The sequence below is a fragment of the Meriones unguiculatus genome, chromosome 7 (assembly GCF_030254825.1).
Source record: "Meriones unguiculatus strain TT.TT164.6M chromosome 7, Bangor_MerUng_6.1, whole genome shotgun sequence".
Lineage (NCBI taxonomy): Eukaryota > Metazoa > Chordata > Mammalia > Rodentia > Muridae > Meriones > Meriones unguiculatus.
The window spans coordinates 90,187,812-90,205,429 of record NC_083355.1 but is presented as its reverse complement, the minus strand read 5'-3'; the positions used below and the strand labels follow the sequence as shown (position 1 = coordinate 90,205,429).

Sequence of the window (17,618 nt, the reverse complement as noted above, 5' to 3'; positions counted from 1 at the left end):
GAGGAAGCTACACCGAGCTCAACTCTGTCTGCATCATGGAACTACAGTGTAGAAGGACGCGTCTCTCATGTCTGTGACCAGAGCAGTAACGTAACAGACATGTAAACAGATCCTCATTTTGTTGTTCTCCCCGCTCCCCGCCGCCAATAGCTCCGTTCCAAACAGCTAAGACGAACAAAGGGGCTGAGGGATCCCGGAGCCGAAAGCATTTTATGAGATTACAGCCGAGTCTAATCTGTCTGCTGCCAACAGCACATTAAAGGAATGGCATTATTGTGTTGGGGACCTGGGTCCCTCTGCTCTAAACTGTCACTGTTTGTTATCATTATGGACTAAAAGGCGATGTTATTGAGTGAGGACTCCGCACACACCGCTTTGGGGTGACCAATAGCATCTTGTTTATTCTTGGCAACTCCATAGGTGTACGTGTGGGGAGGCGGCCATGTAGCATGCCCACGCTGATGCGGACCAATAGACCTATCTAAAATCTGGAGGACATATCCCCAGTAGAGAACACAGAGGGTAGAATTTGTGCCCCTTTGAGGGAAAGGAAATCAGGGAGCTCTTCCCTTAATTGTGTTCCCGGCGACTGAAATGTACTGTAAAGTGGTTCACCTTGAGCTCCATGCAGGAGCGGAGTGAGTGCAAATCAAAGGCACGGATCACCAGAGCAGTCCACTAATGAGGCGAGTCCACGGGAGGCCCTTGAAGCCAGAAATGGCCGCCTCTAGATGTCTTAGCTCGTCCCAGGGAGGAGTGGGAGGGATTTGTGAGGTGTCAGATGACGAAATGGAGAGGCAGAAGTCAATCCATCTAGGCTGCTGGTCTTTTACTGAGCTTCCTAACAGCACACAGCATCCGCATCCAAATGGGCTCAGCCTTTATTTCCTGGAGTTTAGGGTAGTGGAGAAAGGTTCCATCTCGAGGCCCTCAGGGAAATCTGGGTGATCCCGGAAGCACACATTCTCTCTGTGTCATCACTGCTTTCAGACCTCCAGCCTGGGGATTCTGTCTGGGGGCTTTCTGTCTCTTGAAGGGACACTGGCTGGAATGTCCGTCCTTACTTTCAATGCCCTCACTGCTGGACCCTACATTGTCTCTTTCTATCCCCCTGGACAAGGTCTGTCATGTCTGTCTCCCACTGCCTTCCTCTATTCCCACTGCTGTCAGTCCAGGGGGTCCTTCTATGCTCCCAGTGACATCTCCAGCATCCAAAAGACATTCCCTCCCCCACTTCCGCCTGCCTGTTCCTGTCCAGGGCAGCTACCCCCACGGGCATACCCAGATTCCTCAAAATCGCTGACCCTTGAACCCATGAGCTCTGAAATGTGCTTTCTGACCACGTCCCCCATCATTTCACCCTCATTTTCCTCACAGATCTATCGTCCCTTAAGGCTTAGTGCCAGCTCTTAGACCATGGCCTTTACCCAGTGCCTCATCCTCTCTGATTTCCTCTGAGATCTTCAGCCCCCATGTTCCCCTCCAAGCCCATGTCACAGAGTTGCCACAGAGGTACACATTCTCTCACAGCCTCTTGCAAGCTTGCCCCTCTCCGCGTCCTCACTGCCAGGCCCTCTTCTGGACCAAGACACCGTGGCAGTGTCTCTTCTCGGCCCCAGGCTCTGATCTTTCAGCTCTGTGTCCGTTCCGGTCCTTCGCACTATTGGTGCTTCCATCACGTGGTCCCATCAACTGCTCCCTAGCGGTCAGGCCTTTACGCGCAGCCTGTTCTTCCTAGAACACACAGGCTGTGTGGTGTGCATTTTATTTGTGTGCGTGTCTCTGGCTTGAGTCACGCTGTGTCGGCATCACGTGGATGCCTTCCGCTAGAAGGTGTGGTCTTTGAGGACCAGAACCATCTTTACTCAACTCTGCTAGCACAGCGCCTGCCCCCTGCCAATCTTGATTAATACTGTATTCTTGGCGGGTGGGGGTCCGGGAGCAGTATCGGGGGAGCACATGGGTATACCTGCTCAGAAGATAGCCTTGGGTGTCATTGATCGGCCACCATCTGCCTTGATGTCGGTGGCAGGATGTCTCATTGGCCTGAATAGGTCAATGTCTCATTTGCCAAATAGGCTAGCTGGTTGGCCAGAGAGCTCCAGCAGTCTACCTGTCTCTGCCTCACCAGTGCTGGGATTACAAGTTTGCACTGTGACGTCTGGCTTTTTTTTTTTTCTCCCACAGGCTCTGGAGCTCGAACCCCAAGCTTGCAAGGGAAACTAAGCCATCTCCCTAGCCCAGATCTTATATTCTTAAACTTCCTAGGCATCAGATGGGCCCTTTGGGTCATTGTCAAGGCCCCTAAGGTTTTCCTGGGAAGGGATCTCCTCAGAGCCCCCTGTCAGTTTGTCTTTTTTTTTTTTTTTTTTTTTTCTCTCCTTGTAGTGTCAACTGCCGGATGGACACTCCTCATCTGCCACACAGGAGGCAGGGATGTGCTGGGGTGGGGGACGGGAGGAGAGCAGCAGCAGGGACCAGAGAATGTCACAGAACGCTGTGTGAGCTGGCAGCAGCAATGCTGTGGGCTCACCAGCTGGCGCGATGGGGGAGAGCCAGAGGGAAAGTTCACATTTTTCTGCCCAAAGCTGAGAATTAGGAGGGTAGCCAGTGGTCTCAGTGCTGGAGGCTTAGGAGGGAAGACGTGTCAAGGTCACCTCTGTTTGGTGCCTGACAGAAGAGAGGCAGCATTGTGGAGGTTGTGTGTGCTCGTGTGTGGGTGTTGCAGGCCACTGGGCATGTCTAGATAGCTAATAACGTGCTTCCACGGCAGAGGGAGAGGAAGATCAGCTAATCCGATTTGTAATTTATCTCGTGGGTTGATCCCAGTGTTTCCCTTTGTTTCTGACTTGATGCATTTATCTGAGGGCTCAGTGAGTTCACCTTGGCAAAGTCTTGCATGAATAGAAGCATTTAACTTAACAGATAAGCACATAGCTCAGTCCTCTGTGTGCGTGTGTGTGTGTGTGCGTGCATGTGTGTGTGTGTGTGTGTGCATGCGTGTGCATGTGTGTGTGTGTGCATGCGTGTGCATGTGTGTGTGTGTGTGTGTGTGTGTGTGTGTGCATATGTGTATGCAGCTGCTTTAGCCCTTAAATGAAGGACTTCCTCTCAGGAGGGGAACACAGGATCTTTTTATTAAAACAGTTCTTGTTTTTGGAAAGGCTATTTAATAGGTAGAGCCATTTGGGACAGGGAGAGGGCTAGGAGCTGGTTTAGAGAGATTCTGGATACAGGAAGACCACAGATCACAGAACAAGCTTTTCTTTATTCCAGGCAGGTTGGGGGAGAGATGGAAAGGAGGCATAGGGCAGGGCATCTCACTTTCTCAGAGTCATATTGTTCTCAGGCACAAAAAAACTTAGGTGGCATTGAACCTAATGCCTCTGACCTTCCTAAGCATCGGTCACTCATGGATGCTTACCAAAGAGGTGGGTTTCCTGAGTCCCCTCAAACCTCCTGATTTGCTGGGGCTATAACCCCCCATAGGAACTGCTTCCTCAGCTAAGGATACAAATGCTGGCCCAGGGTTAGAACAAAGTCTTCTGACTCCCATCCAGATGTCCCTGCCCACAGCCCAAGCATCCTGGGGCTTAGAACCTTGGGAATCACAGTGCATATGCATACGGGATACAGGAGTGTTGAAAGCATCTTTAGTTGAAGATCACAAATTCCTTTGTTTACATTAGTTCCTACCAAGATGGTGCAAGGGCTTTAATTTCCAGAGCAGGTCAAGTCAGCAGAAATGGACCACTCGCTCTGGGATAACCTGGTACCTTCTGACCCTGTCTTTGGCACTGTGTAGGTTTTCAAAGTCTTCTGTGGATACCTCACCTGACTCCTCCTACTTACCAGCCCTGTTCCTAATGACTTAGAATAGGATTGGATCTCATCCCAGCCATTCTCTCTCTCTCCTTTCTTCCCTCTCTTTGTTCTTTCTTTCATTCTTTCTCTTTTTTTTTTCTCTAATAGCTCTTTGGGCACATGATTCACCACATAATCCACTACTTAAAACACAGGCCAGTGTTATCAAGTCTATTTACAGAGCAGCACAGCCGTCACCACAACCAACTTTAAAACATTTTCAGCACTCCCCCAATGAAACACTGTATTGGTTATCAGTGATTATTTATTTTCTGCTCTTCACCATTCTCAGTTTCCCTATTCCTGGACAACAGCTAGTCTGTGTTCTGTCTCTACAGGTTTGTCTCTTCTGGACATTCTATGTGCGTGGAATCATACAGCAGAAACATCTGTGCCCAGCTTCTTTCTCTTAGCACCATATTTCCAGGCTGGTCCATATTGTATCGTGCCCTAGCTCTTCATTGTGTTTTTACTGCCAAATAATATTTCATCATATGGACACAACACATTTTATTTTCCTGTTTTCGAATTGCCAGGCATGGGATTATTATTCCAGACATGGGATATATTATTATTATTTTATTATTATTATTCCAGCTTTGGGGTTATTAGGAGCCACACTGTCACAAACAGAAGTATTGTACATTTTTGTGTATGTTTTCATTTCTCTTGGGTGTAGTAACTAAGGGTAGAGTGGCTGAGTCATGTATTCACTCTAGGCTTAAACTTCTAAGAAACCTCCAGAATTTTTCCAAAGATGATTCAGCCTTTTCTCTACTGTTCCTAGCATTTTGCATCTCTGTATTGTAGGAGAGTTTTCAGTTTCCCCACAGATACCTGTTACTGTTGGTCTTCTTTAATATGGCTAGCCTACTGGGTGTGAAGCTGTATTTCATTCTGGCGTGGCTTTGCATTTCCTCCAGGGCTCCCACTGTTGGGGATCTTTTCTGTGCTTCCTGTCCATTCTCGTGTCTTCTTTGGAGAACCCCCGATGGCACCATTCTGTCCATCTTTTAACTATACCCTTTATCTTTATTTCTTATTATTGACTTTCAAGAGTTCTCTCTCTGTTTTAGATGTTTCTGTCAGTTACATGATTGTCAAATTGTGCCCCAATCTGGGGTGTCTTTTCATTTCATTGGCGGTGTGCTCTGAAGCAAAACAGCTTGTAATTTTGATGAAGTCCAGTTTCTTTGTTGTTTGTGTGCGTGTGTGTGTTTTCTTTAGTTCTTTGTGTCTGGGGGTCATAGCTAAGAGATCACCAACCAATTCACAGGTCATGCAGGTCTACTCCATTGTTTTGAGAGTGTCCCAGCTAAGCCTTTTTGATTCATTTCAGCTGATTTCTGACTATGGTGTGAGATGGGGACACAGGGTCACTCCTCAGCTTCTATTTCATTTGATTTTCCTGGCACCATTTGTTGAAAAGGCCACTGTTTCTCCCACTGAACTGTTTCAGTGCACCGGCAAAAGTCAGCTGTCTGTGTATGTGTGGGTTTACTTCTAGACCCTTCTTTAGATCTGTCCTCAAACACTGTCTTGAGTACTTGCATCTAGGTCGCAAGTTTTGCAATGAGTATCTTTCTACTTTCTGTGTACATCTGGAAGAGTGCACTCTAAGGGAGGCTGGAATGTGGCTGGAGAAGAAAGCCTTCCAACCTGGGCCGAGGAACCTGGGAGGCCTTGAAGACTGGGAATCGGGGAATGTCATTTTTATGCCTTGCTCTGCCCTATGTAATTTTGCGTAAGCCACTCAGTCTGTTTTCCGCTTTGTAGCATGCAGGCTCTGAGCTAGTTGACCGTGGAAGACATTTTTTGGTTCTAATATTCTGGAGGCATGAAAGTCTCAGCTTGCTTAGGCCAGTTCTTTCACGGGACCCCGTGACTTGGTGTTCACACGTGAGGGCGTGTGTGTGATTGCTTGTTTGTGTATGTGTGTGCAGAGAAAGGGGGTGTGGGCAGATGTGAGCCCCACCTCCTGCTGTGTGTGGAGATCATAGGACAACGCGGGTAAGCCTGTCTCTGCCTCCTGTCTCTCCACAGACGCCAGCTCTTACATTGGTTCTGGGGATACAAACTCAGGTCATCAGGGTTGTGCTTTTACCTACTTTTATTCATTTCCTAGCCTCACAGACTTTCACTTACTTGGAATTTAGATGCAGGACAGGATAGGCACACACACACACACACACACACACACACACACACACCCCTCTGAGGTCTCTCTCACCACTGACCTACACGGATTCTCCCTGATGTGTGATTATATATGATGAGGATTCTGGGTAATATTGTCATGCCAGGGAAAAACAAAGACCCTGAGACTACCAAGGTCATGTCTAAAGGACTCAACTTCTCACTAGTCCAATATGGGGGCTTCCACAAGGGCTAATAACTTGTGATGGAATATAGTTCAGTCCGGGAGTTTACAATGCAGCTACAAAAATAAAGCTATCATTCGGAACCTCTGCATTCTGTGGTCTGTGAGAGACTGCATTGTCTTCCCTGCTCGGCCTGGTCCTTATGGTCTTAGCCCTTACCTGGTTGTCTCGTTCATGGGCACCGTACCAGTGCTTTGTTGCCATCACTCTGCTATTCCATGTCCCTCTGTTTGGAGAAGGTGTGGGGAGCCACTCCATGCAGAGCTGACCAAACCCCAGGTGCTGGCTAACCGGTGCCCCTCTCTAAGCACAGAACTGCTGCCAAAAAATTAAGAGAGAGAATAACTCCATGATCAAGAAGTGTCTCCCCGTTCCCCCTTACAGCAGCCTGCACTCTGTGGTGCCTTGCTACTCTTTGTTTCCAAGCCAGAAGCTTCTATTAGATGAATAAAGCATGCTTTCTCTGTGGGCTGCAGCTCCAGGGAATCACGTGCCTTCTCAAACAGGGGCTCGGAGGCTTCAGGAGGTTAACAAGATGGCTTTTGGCTGAAGAAGTGTGTCTGAGGGGCCCCGAGGTGCTTGGTTGTAGTGGGGCCTTGTGCTCTAAGCTTTGCTCCCCTAGCTCCTCTCTGCTTTGCCCCATCTGAGCCTCACTTTCTTTCCATATGAAAGCAAAATGACTAGGAAGGCACTGAACCCAGAGAGAGGAGCCAGACTCAAAGGTCACCTACTGTACGAGTCCCTTTATGCGGCTTTCTAAAAAAGGCAAAACACGGGGTCAGACAACAGATCGATAGCTGCCAGGAACAGAGGGGTGGGGGAGGGATTAGCCACAAGGGGCACAGGGAACATTTGGGTGATGGACTTGTTTCTGTCTTGACGGTTTTTTCTTGTTTTTGTTTTTGTGGCCATTACATCATTGTGTAAGTTTGTCAGAAGTGATAACACTACACATGAAAAAGACGAGCTTTATTACAAATGAATTAACTCAATAAATTTGCTCAATAAACAAGCAACAAGCAACACACACACACACACACACACACACACACACACACACACACCTCTGAAGTCCCTCTCAGTGCTGACCTGCACAGATTTTTCCCTGAGGTGTGATCATGGACAGCAGAAAGAGATAGCCAAGGTTTTGATTTACTTTTAACCACCCCCCCATTCCCAACTCTTCCATCTCCCCTTAACTCTGACAGCCTTTCCATGATGTAATGGGTAAAGAGGAAAAGCGGGCTTGTTGAGGACTGAAGCCTCTCTCTTGAGGGTGTCTGTGACTCTTGTCTCTATAGATGTCGGACATTCTCAGGATGGAAGCCCTGTGTGCCCCTCTTGGTCTGGGTTAGGGGTCTCTGTGAGCTCAGAATCCACATCCCAAGGAAGAAACCATGTGGCCTGTAGGACAAATGTGATTGCTGACGGAGGTGTGGTTTCCAGTGTTTCTGCCTCCATCAGGGTCTAGGGGATGGCCAACCACTCTGTTGTTACTGAGGTGCACCTCAGGGCATCCCCTTGGGTCATCCCAGTGACACAGGGAGGGAAGCAGGCTTTCACTTGGAGAAGACAGCAAATGCTTTGTGGCAATCTCAGAGAAGCTGCTGCCTGCACAGGCCAACAAGACCCATACATAGCCTCTGGGCCAGTGGGAAAGAATGACACTCCAGGCCACAGGGGTTCGCTGTGTGCCTGGCCAGGATGTGAGACATCTTCCACTGTCATCAGTTACTAAATCTATCCCAGCTGTGGTGCTCACACTGGAGACTGTCTCAGGAGCACTTGCTAAGCGACAGGTTCAGGCTCAGTTGTCCATGTGAGTTTCCAGCCACCATATGGTCTCCAAGCTCTTCTGGGAAGCAAGTGTCCAGTCTTTGCTGCTCTGTCGTTTGAAGCAAGCCAGGCAGTTCAGCTCAGGGTTCTGAGGAGGCTAAAACAGTAGGTGTATGCCAAACAGACAACTCTGCCAGCAAGCTCCTCCCAACCCACTACCTCCCCCCCACACTTTACGTTAACCAGACCCCGCAACTCCTCCACGGCTGTGGCCTATCCCTCAGTGGTGGTGGGGGGCGGAGTCAAGGATGTCCCATAACCTCCACTCTGGGTACAAAACATCAGGATGAAGGAAGATGAGCCAGACAGCTGAGACCACACACAGCGCCACCTAAGAATCCAGGGGACTCTGCGGAGGGAGGGAGCATGCTGGCCAGAGCTTTGTGGGCCTAGGATGGGACATGTCTGAGGAACACCTGGGTTTGGAGGCTGTCACATACTAAGAGAAGTTTTAGGGTTAGAATCCCCAAGGGTACCCTGGAGAGTGGGACCAGTGAACAACAGAAAGCTTGCACCAAGGGAAGGAGAGTCTCATGTCTGTCAGGTCAAAGGTCCTGAGGAAGGTAGACGAAGCTAGGAAGTAGTCAGGGTGGCTTGGAGACACTCTAGGGTAGAAACAGCTCTTTGGGTTTTTTTTTTATTGGTCCTCCTCCATCCCCCACCCCACCCTGAATTCTTGGAGGTGTGTAGAGTTGTGTGCACACACAGTGAGAGTTTGCTAGACAAAGATTGTGGAAATAAGTCAGATGATAGACTGGCAAGGAGGTCCTCTGGTTCCCTGGAAGGGTTGGATCTGGCTAAGAAAGGCAGGAAAGTGTGGCTATTGTGGGTGGGCCAGGACCTGATGGCAGGGCAGAAGATGGACTAGCAAGGGGGCATGTGTCACCTTGAACCTGACCTTCTACATCAGGAGAGCCGCAGACAAAACGACTCCTACGTTGACAGACAAGATGTGACTGATGACCCGTTCATCTCTGAAATCACTCCTACTTCTAGGAGCAAAATTTCGGCCACTGAAGCGTGCTGCGAGGTGCCAGCCTCATCATTACCAGAGGGTCCTTGTTCCTTTGTTCTCTTCCTCCTCTCCACAGCCTGATTTTTCAGGCTCCCGGAGTCCTGCTGCTTTGGCAGTAGTGGGGAAATGAGATTGTCTGTCACTCAGGAAACCAAGACTCCCTCGAAGGAGTGATCTGTAGTGCAGCAGACTTCAGTCCTGGGACTTTATTTAAGAGGATATCAGAGTGGTCCCTGGGTCACTCCCAAATAGAGACATCAGGGCCAAGTGACCACCCAGACAAAGGTACCCCGGCAGAGTCAATGGTTGCAGCCTCTTGGTGACATCTCAAGCTACTGGGATGATCTGCTTTTTCTCTCTTGCTTTGCTGTCCTTGGGAGAAGGAAACAGAAGACACACGTGGATGGGGGGGGTAGTGATGAGGCAGAGGAGACAGTGGGGAGAGTTTTTTTTTTTTTTTTTTTTTTGTTCCAGAGGTACATCCTACCCAAAGAACCCCCACACCAAAAAAAACACACATAGTTAACTGGATTTTAGTAGGTTCAAGTAGTTGTTTATTTTTAGACCGTTTCCAGCATTGTTTGGTCCTGGGGTCCAGTCCCCAAATTCCAGAAAAATAAACTAATGAGAACCACATGCACTATGAGGAGGCCATTCCAACGTGTCTGTGATCATGCGGTGAATGGTCAAAGGCTATAGGACAGGGACCCGTGGTGTGGGCAGGGCTCCCTAACCCCATGCAGCTGATGGCAGCTGGCTCTGCCCCCATCTCTGAGGCTTGGGGAAGGCTGAGCCCCTGCTATTTGGATCCTGCCACCTCAGGGTCCAAGGCCCCTTATTGCTACATTTGCTACTTTGCTACTTGATGGCCCCTGGATCTTGCCCAGGGGGAGGCCTTATCACTGGGTGGCACTAATGAGTAGGTTGCTGGCATCTGCTGTTGCCATAGTTACATGAGCACAGGCCTCTTTCAGAGGGTCTGGTGATGAGTTACTAGCAATTTATTTGACCACTATTCAACTATCTCATGGTCTTTGCCACATATTCATCTCAGCTAGGTCCTTTTAGAGGCTGGTGACACATTATCTCTCCCCAGACCTGGGCTTCCCAGTTCCCGGAACTTGCTGGAACATTTTCCTCCAGGAAATTCTCCAGGGCCCAAAGATGAACAGCCCTCAAGCTCTCTATCCTTCCCCCATTCTGGGAAGGCTTCTTGGTGCTGTCTTCTGAAGCCCACACATGCAGAACAGAACAGGAGGGCACATTTCAGAAAAAAAACAAAAACAAAAACACCAACTTCCACAACAAGCAAGGGTCCAGGCTCCTGGTTCTGTGTCCTGTTGGTGAGGTAGTTTGAACATCCCAGGAATCCTGCTGGGCACGTCCCATATAGTTGGCTAGTCCAAGCAGCAACTGAGCATTGTAAGAGGCCCTTCCTGGATATTGGCCTGACACCTGGCTACTAAGCAGTAGGCAAGCCTGGAGTAGACTTTAACTACCTGCACTGGCAGTTGGGCCTCCCTTTATTTCTGGGGCACAGCAGCAGCTTGCCAGGGAAATGAAACTGGCAAGCCCCTTTCTAAAATGGCAGGCTGTTTCTCTTGGCTACCTAGGTCAGTCTGGTCTCTGGGAGCTGCCGAGTATTTAGTTGTACAATCTCCCAGCTGCACCCTTCCCAGGCAGGGAAAGCTTATTTCAGCTTCTGTTTCCCTGACTGGGCCGTGGGTGTCTCGTGTGGTAAGACTGGGGGACCGCCAAAATGATATTTGCTCCACAAGCCGTCATGGGGTAGATTCTCATCTCAGAGACCACACTGAGCTAGGAGAGCCCAGCTAGGAGGCAGAACAGGGCAGAGGAATCTGCTCTGTTGAAGAACGATTACCAAACATCTCGATTTTTGTCTGTGTGCATCAGGCCAAAAGGGAAGCTGTCTGAGATCCAACTTTTCTAATCTTTGCATTATAACCTTGAGTGACAAGGTTGCTTGTCACTTGTGACTTGGACCGGTCAACTTGGACGGAGCAACTTTGTTCTACTTTCTTTTCTCTGCTCCTTGCCTGATCTACTGAGGCACATGTCCCAGTGGACCCCTACCTGAGCTCACCCCAGTTGTGAGGTTGGGGGTGAGAGTAGATTGCTCCAGGCTTGCATGCATCTAAAGTGCCTATCCTTGGTTCTACTAAGCCTGCTGACCCTCCCCTCCTCTGTACCCTAGGGGACATGTTTAGAAGCACGCCTCCTGTTCCCATCTCAGGACTAGTGTTTACCTGGCTCTGGGTGAGGACCTGCAGAGTGAGGCCAGTTCTCAGGTCGGGGTGGTGCAGAAACAGCAGACAAGAACTGGGGCAGAAAAGGACACAGAAGCCACAGCCAAGAAGTCTGCCCTATCCAGGCTGCAGCCTGGCTTAGAATGTATTCAGCAGTCTATGGAAGGTACAGGAGGCATCCAGAATCCTTGTCCTGGGTGACTGAGGGCACAGATGCACCCATTGTTTGAGAGTATTAGATGTCTTGGTGTCAGCACAGCCTAGGGTCCTTTGATGGGGGAATTTCCTTTGAGCAATGCTGGATGAAGATGAACTTGGGCTATAATTTTGTTCAGAAACTGGAGGGTTCTATGTAGAGGAGTATTTTTTTTTTTTTAATGGAGCTAGAGAGGAAGAGCTGGAAGACCCCATAACTTGGGTTGTGGCTTCATTTCTTTCACTCACTACTTATGTGGGTTACCTAGTATATGCAAAGAGCCAGGCTCAGTGGGAGAGTCTGGCCATTTGCAGTCACCTTCTGAGATGCCCTCTAAATCCCACCGTATCTCAAGAAGAGAACTGAATGGGAAAACAGAGGTGTTGGCCGAGGATCTTTTAAGGAGGATTCTAAGTGCTGTGGAGGATCCCCTGTGATGGACTCCCAAGGCTGGTGAACCTGGGGTTGTGTAGAAGCAAGTATGGACAGGCTTTGTAGGTGGAAGCTGGGCAGAGGAGTCACATGATACACCCAGAAGGCTGAGACCGAACAAATACTTGGGCCTTTGGTCACCAGCTGGTGAATTTCCTTACTTAAGCAGTGCTTCCCTCCTTCCTTCCTTCCTTCCTTCCCTCCTTCCTTCCTTCCTTCCTCCCTCCCTCCCTCCCAACCTCCCTCCCTCCTCCCTCCCTCCTTCCCTTCCTTTCCCTTCTCTGCTTAACATACTCTCAAGGGGGAATTTTCACTTATGGCAAAAATAGATCAAAGACAGGGCCAACCTAACAGGTGTTGAATTTTAAAGCATGTTGCTTAATACAGCTGTGTCTGAGGGCTCATGGTGAGCACAATCACAACAACAAGGACAATGGTGCGGCCTTTAGGTGCAAGACTTCACAGCCAGGTTGGCAAATGGTAATTCTGACACTCAGGAAGAACACGGAAGATCTTCTGTAAGTGCTTAAGCATTTTGCTTTTTCCTAGATGATGGGCTACGTTCAAGAGAGTGCTTTGGCTAGGCCCTCAGAAGAAGGTTGGGAAGGGAATTGTGTGGCTCTGGCACGGACCCGCCATTGCATATTGTATTTTAGCTTCAGGAATAACTGAGCTCTAAACCAGTGAGAGTCTGGCCAGGCCTGATAGGATCACCACCAAATGCCATCCCTGCAATCCATCCACCTCCAGAAACTTTCATCTTGGGCTACCAGTGGGGGAGAAGCCCAATGGCTCCTGAGTTCATGGCCATGTTTATTTTGAGTAAAAAAAACCACAAGGGAACAAACCAAGGGGCAAAAATTAGAAGCCACGAAGTAATAATATTTTAGAGAGAGAATGTTACCAGAGCTTTCAGTGACTAAACAAACATATTCCATTAGCTGCACTGGTGCCGCTTCAAGCTCTGGAGCCTTGGGCATTCGATGGGACCTGAGGGTGGCCACCACACCCTGTGGAGACTCCTCTAAAAAGCTGTCTGAGAGAGGGTGAAAAGAACTTGAAGTGCCATTGGTGCCGAAGGTGTGATTTTTGACATTTTATGTGAAAGCAGTGTCTGCCACCCACCCAGACACCTGGGTGGCCACCCATGGGGGCGAGGCATGTGGCAGTGAGCACTGTGAGTGTCTCAGAGAGAGCAGGGAGGTGGTGCTTAATACTATGTGCCCAGGGTCCACTCGTCCCTCTGAAGTTCGCTGGAAGGCATGATTCCCCAGACTACTGGACAGGTGAGGTTAACATCTCAAGTGACAGTCAGACAGAAACCCCAGGAGACATTCTCCGACCAAGTTAGAAATGGACCCTTAGAGAGAATTAACATTGGTGCATGGTGGTACGAGAGAGAGAGGCTCTAAACGGGCCTCCCCCAGCTGGCCTGGCACCGTGGATTCCTTCTCTCTGATCTCCCCATTCGCCCGCCATAGCTCTCCACCATTGCCCTCAGTGGCCCTCACTCTTTTTCCTTCACAGTGACCAAATCTCCCCGCAAGGAAGTCCTGTCGTTGGATGTTGAGCGTCGCCTGCCCGGGTTCTCTGCCGGCCCGGGCCCTGGCCCTTGGGCGGGGGGCGGTCAGGAGGACTGCGTCAGGCCCGTGAGGCGCTTGCCCGCTAGCGACTTTCCCTGCAGAGAGAGCCGACAGAGAGCACACACAGGTGTGCAGACACACAGAGGGGACAGACAGAGAGCCAAACAGGTGAGTTAATTGTTGCAGGAGTCACTCTGCCCAACAGATCGACCACCCACCTCAGCTGACCTTGCTGAAAGGGACTCTCTATGGATGGAAGCCCCAGCCAAGGACAACTGAGAAGAATCGGACTTGAGGCAGGTTAAGGGAGTGACTGTGTGTGGCTAGTGCTCTTGCTGGGTGGGGTATGGAAGTTTTACTTACCACGGCCTAGGCATTAAAGCCCTCAGATCCTTTGATGGCCTGTGGGCTGCCCTGGAATTTGATTTTAAGTATGGAAGGAAAAGGTAACCTGGGCAAGGGTGAGGTCAAGAAGGGTGGTTTGACACAAACAGACGATGAGTACGGATCTGGGCGATTAGAAATCAAGGAATTAATAAGCCGTGGGAATTCGGAAAACCATGGATCCTACTTGAAATGAAGGCATGACCCAGAGGATTTGGGGATTCCTGGCTCTAGTTGTGACTGTGAACATGACTGGGACCTTCACTGTTCTCTGCAGCCCCTGGAGGTGTGTACTCCTGCCACGGGTCAAAGCGCCCAGTGACCAAGTGTGAGGACTGAACCAGGAAGTCTGTGAACTCTTCCCTTAAATCCTATGTGGCCATCATTCTCAGAATCAAAGACTAAACAGGACCATGAGGCCTGGTCCGTGAGGTACAGAGGTCCCGGGACTGTCCAGTTGTGTCCATGCTCCGGAGGAGTGGTTGAGGAGTGTATGATCTGGGTGGGAATTCAGTACTGGACAGATGGAGGAGACACAAGGATGAATGAGGGTCGGTCACTTCTGCTTAGTTCCCTTCACATGGTTTCTACTCGTCCCCTGCACCTCCTTTCATATTACTGGACATGGGTGTTAGAGGAGAGGGTGGCTGGACCCAAGCAGATTGATCCCCATGTCTGGGAAAACACCGAAGGCCCATCCTGCTATTGACAGTGGGTCAGCGACACCATCACCATCTGCAGAGGGTAGCAGATGATCCCCGATCAGGAGGGACGGAGGAGTCTGGCAGTGTGAGGGCACAGGCCAGCCGTTCCTCATGCTCATTTCCAAGTGGGGTGTGGGGGGCTCGTTTTGTTTACTGGGCTCGACTGTGTGTAAGCTGGATGTAATTAAAAAGAATCGATCCGGTTGGTGAAGCCTAGTAGGGTACTCAATAAACCTGCTGATTGATGAATTGATGGATAATGGGCAGATCTAATAAAAGGACAAGAGCTTGGAGCTGGCCGGGGACAGGGCTGTCTGTCATCTGGCTTAGCTCTCCATGGAAGGACACAGTTGACCTAGCTGGCATGGATGAAGGCTTGTCCAGAAATGCAATTGTCCCTAGGAGCTGTCAGAAAGTGTACCTGCTCCCATTCTTTTTTTTCCCCCTTTCTCTTCCTTTACTTCTTCCGTCTTAAAAAAAAAAAAATCACACATGCAAACACACACACACACACACACACAATCTTCCACATCAACAACCTTATCTCAGTCTTCAGATACACTAAACTCAGCCTGCAGCAAGCTATGTTTATACTAGGCTAAAGATTTTTCAGTCAGCTTAAAAAAAAAATCCTTGAGGGTTTTGTGTCAGCATGTGTGTGTGTGTGTGTGTGTGTGTGTTTGTCTGTCTGTCTGTCTGGCCATGCCCATGTAGGTGTATGTGGAGGTCAGAGGACAACCTCAGGTGTTATTTCCAAGGGAACACTTGTCCCCCTTGGTTTTGGGGGGAAAGTTTCTCATCGGCCGAGTATCCTAGGCTAGCCAGGGAACACCAGGAGCCTACCTCTGTCCATCCCTGGTGCTGGGACTACAGCCACACTCAGCTTTTTAAATAGGTATTGAGCATGAAACTCGGCATCTCATGCTTGTGTGGCAAGTGTTCTTTGTGTCTAGCCATCTCCCCAGCCCATCCTATGTCAGTCTGAGAATCACTAAGAGGACAGCCAGTCATTTTACGTCGGGACAATACCACTGGTGTCCGTAAAGGATAGAAACTAGCTTCCGAGACCTCCATCCCGGCCTAGCTCTCACTCTCCAGGGCGTCCTTTCTCACAGGGAACATTTGTCATCTGGGAATGCACCTTCTCAGTGTAGGCATAGAGGCAAGAATTGTAGGACTGTGTATAGACTTGCGCCTAAGGGCCTTCTGGGATGACGGCAAGACTTCCTGTCACCTGCCCCTGGTCCCATGCAAGGTGCGGCCCATTGCTGCAGTGGCCACACACTTCATCTGCCTTCACTCCCTCTTCCATCCTTCCTCTACCAGAGCCACAAATTAAACATTGTATACTCGGATATCCATGTCTGAGTTGCTGTACATGGCTCCGAGTTAGCTGGCACACGTGAAAAAAAAAATCACTGAAGCTGAATAAAAACGTGTGTTAAAAGCTCAAAGACAAAAGAAGGTAAGGTTTACCAGTTGCCCAAAAACCTCATTATAGTTCTATCTTCATTAGTGAGGTCATTTTGCTTGCACAGGGGCTGTGGGTTGAGGTAGGCTGGAGGCTTTTTTCTCCTGAAAGATTGTTCTGAGTGATTTTAGCCCCGAGGCACCCCCACCCTTCACCTTTCCCAGCTCCACAGAAAGAGCCTGGCTGGATCCGGAGGCGATAATTAATCTCTTCCTGCCAAGAACTCAGCCTCATAGCTCTGGCTCCAAGGACCTGTGGCCAGTGCGCAAATGGTGCTCCCCTCCCCTTCTCCTCACTTCTCTCATTTCTGGGGGCTTCAGAGATGAAGCTAATCAGCCCAGGATCTGCCTCTGGGATGAGTTCCAGCCTTTGAGCATCCAGGTGGCGCTTCGTGGCCTTTTGGTCCCTCTCTTACTGCCGAGCTCACACATGTACCACATGCCAGTTCTGATACTAAAAGATGGAGGTCAGGAGGGTTTCGGGGGTAGCTTGGAAAGAACCCTGCTCAGCTGAGATGGTCTAGTTGCCATCCAAACCTTGCCACACCATCGCCCCAGTGAGCGAGGCTGGGCTATTGGGCTGCAAGGAAGTTAATTGCATAGGAAGCAGGCAAGGCTGGATGCCTGGCTAAGGGAGCTTTGGGGGAAAAAATTGTGAGATTTCTTCCTGGCTCAGCAGCAGCCTGCCTTCTGAAGAGCAGAGACTCCTGTGGTGTTCGGGGATCAAAGCGAAATCCTAGAGGCGAAGCTGTCTGTTCTGAGGTAAGCTGCTCCAGAGGCTGTGCCCAGTGGGCTTGCAGGCTGCGGCAGGCCCGTGCTCTACCCAGAGACAGGAGGGCCCTCTTGTGTACCCTCTAGGGCTCTCTTCACCCTGTACTTTTCTCCCATCCCTGCCTCCAGTGTGGATGTTTCTGAAGGAAGGGGAGTGGCTATTTTGCCCATGCTTGGCACCTGCAGTTACAGAGGCAGCAGGGTTTTGGGGGTATAAATGTGTGATGTTCCTCAGTGTCAGTCAGTTGGGATTGGATGGTAGTGCCAGAGAACAGCAGCCAGCTCAGCCTGAGGCCTTGGCGTAGCCGAGCAAAGCAGCAGAGAATGTTTGAAAATGCTATTAGCAGGCAGCCTTTGTCCAAATGAGAAAAAATGTGCAATGATTAAGAACCGAACTGTGGAAGGTACATTCCAGAGACAGCAAAGCTTTGCACACAGACAAAGCACCTTTCACCTTCCACACACTTGGCAAACTGTAACCCAGGAGAATTTTGGATGCTTAAATTTCCTGGACCAGGGAGTTGATGCTTGGTTCACAAACACCCTCACGTCCAGCCCCCTGCCTCCAGTGATTTCAGCTCTGTGGCCCTCATGGCTAGAAGCCCGGCAGAAGGTGTTATGGGATCCTTTGTTTCTGGAAGAAAATGCACAAAAGGCGTAGCTCCTTTTGTGCAGAGCTAGAGGAAGAATCAACATGCTGCTGGACATGCCGAGG

General features: G+C 49.7%; 1 protein-coding gene across 17 annotated transcripts in view; it reads right to left on the bottom strand.

Moving 5' to 3' along the window:
- Positions 1–9,627: 9,627 nt before the first annotated feature.
- Positions 9,628–17,618, bottom strand: part of Rgs6 (regulator of G protein signaling 6) — a 509,370-nt gene continuing 501,379 nt past the window's right edge. For 14 of the 17 annotated variants that reach the window (XM_060387814.1, XM_060387808.1, XM_060387807.1 and 11 more), the window contains one exon: positions 9,628–13,669. In XM_060387814.1, the coding sequence (XP_060243797.1) occupies positions 13,353–13,669 (317 nt within the window). In that variant the 3' untranslated portion in view covers positions 9,628–13,352. The remainder of the gene's footprint in view (positions 13,670–17,618) is intronic. The other 3 variants (XM_060387815.1, XM_060387817.1, XM_021653775.2) reach the window with 1 other exon arrangement.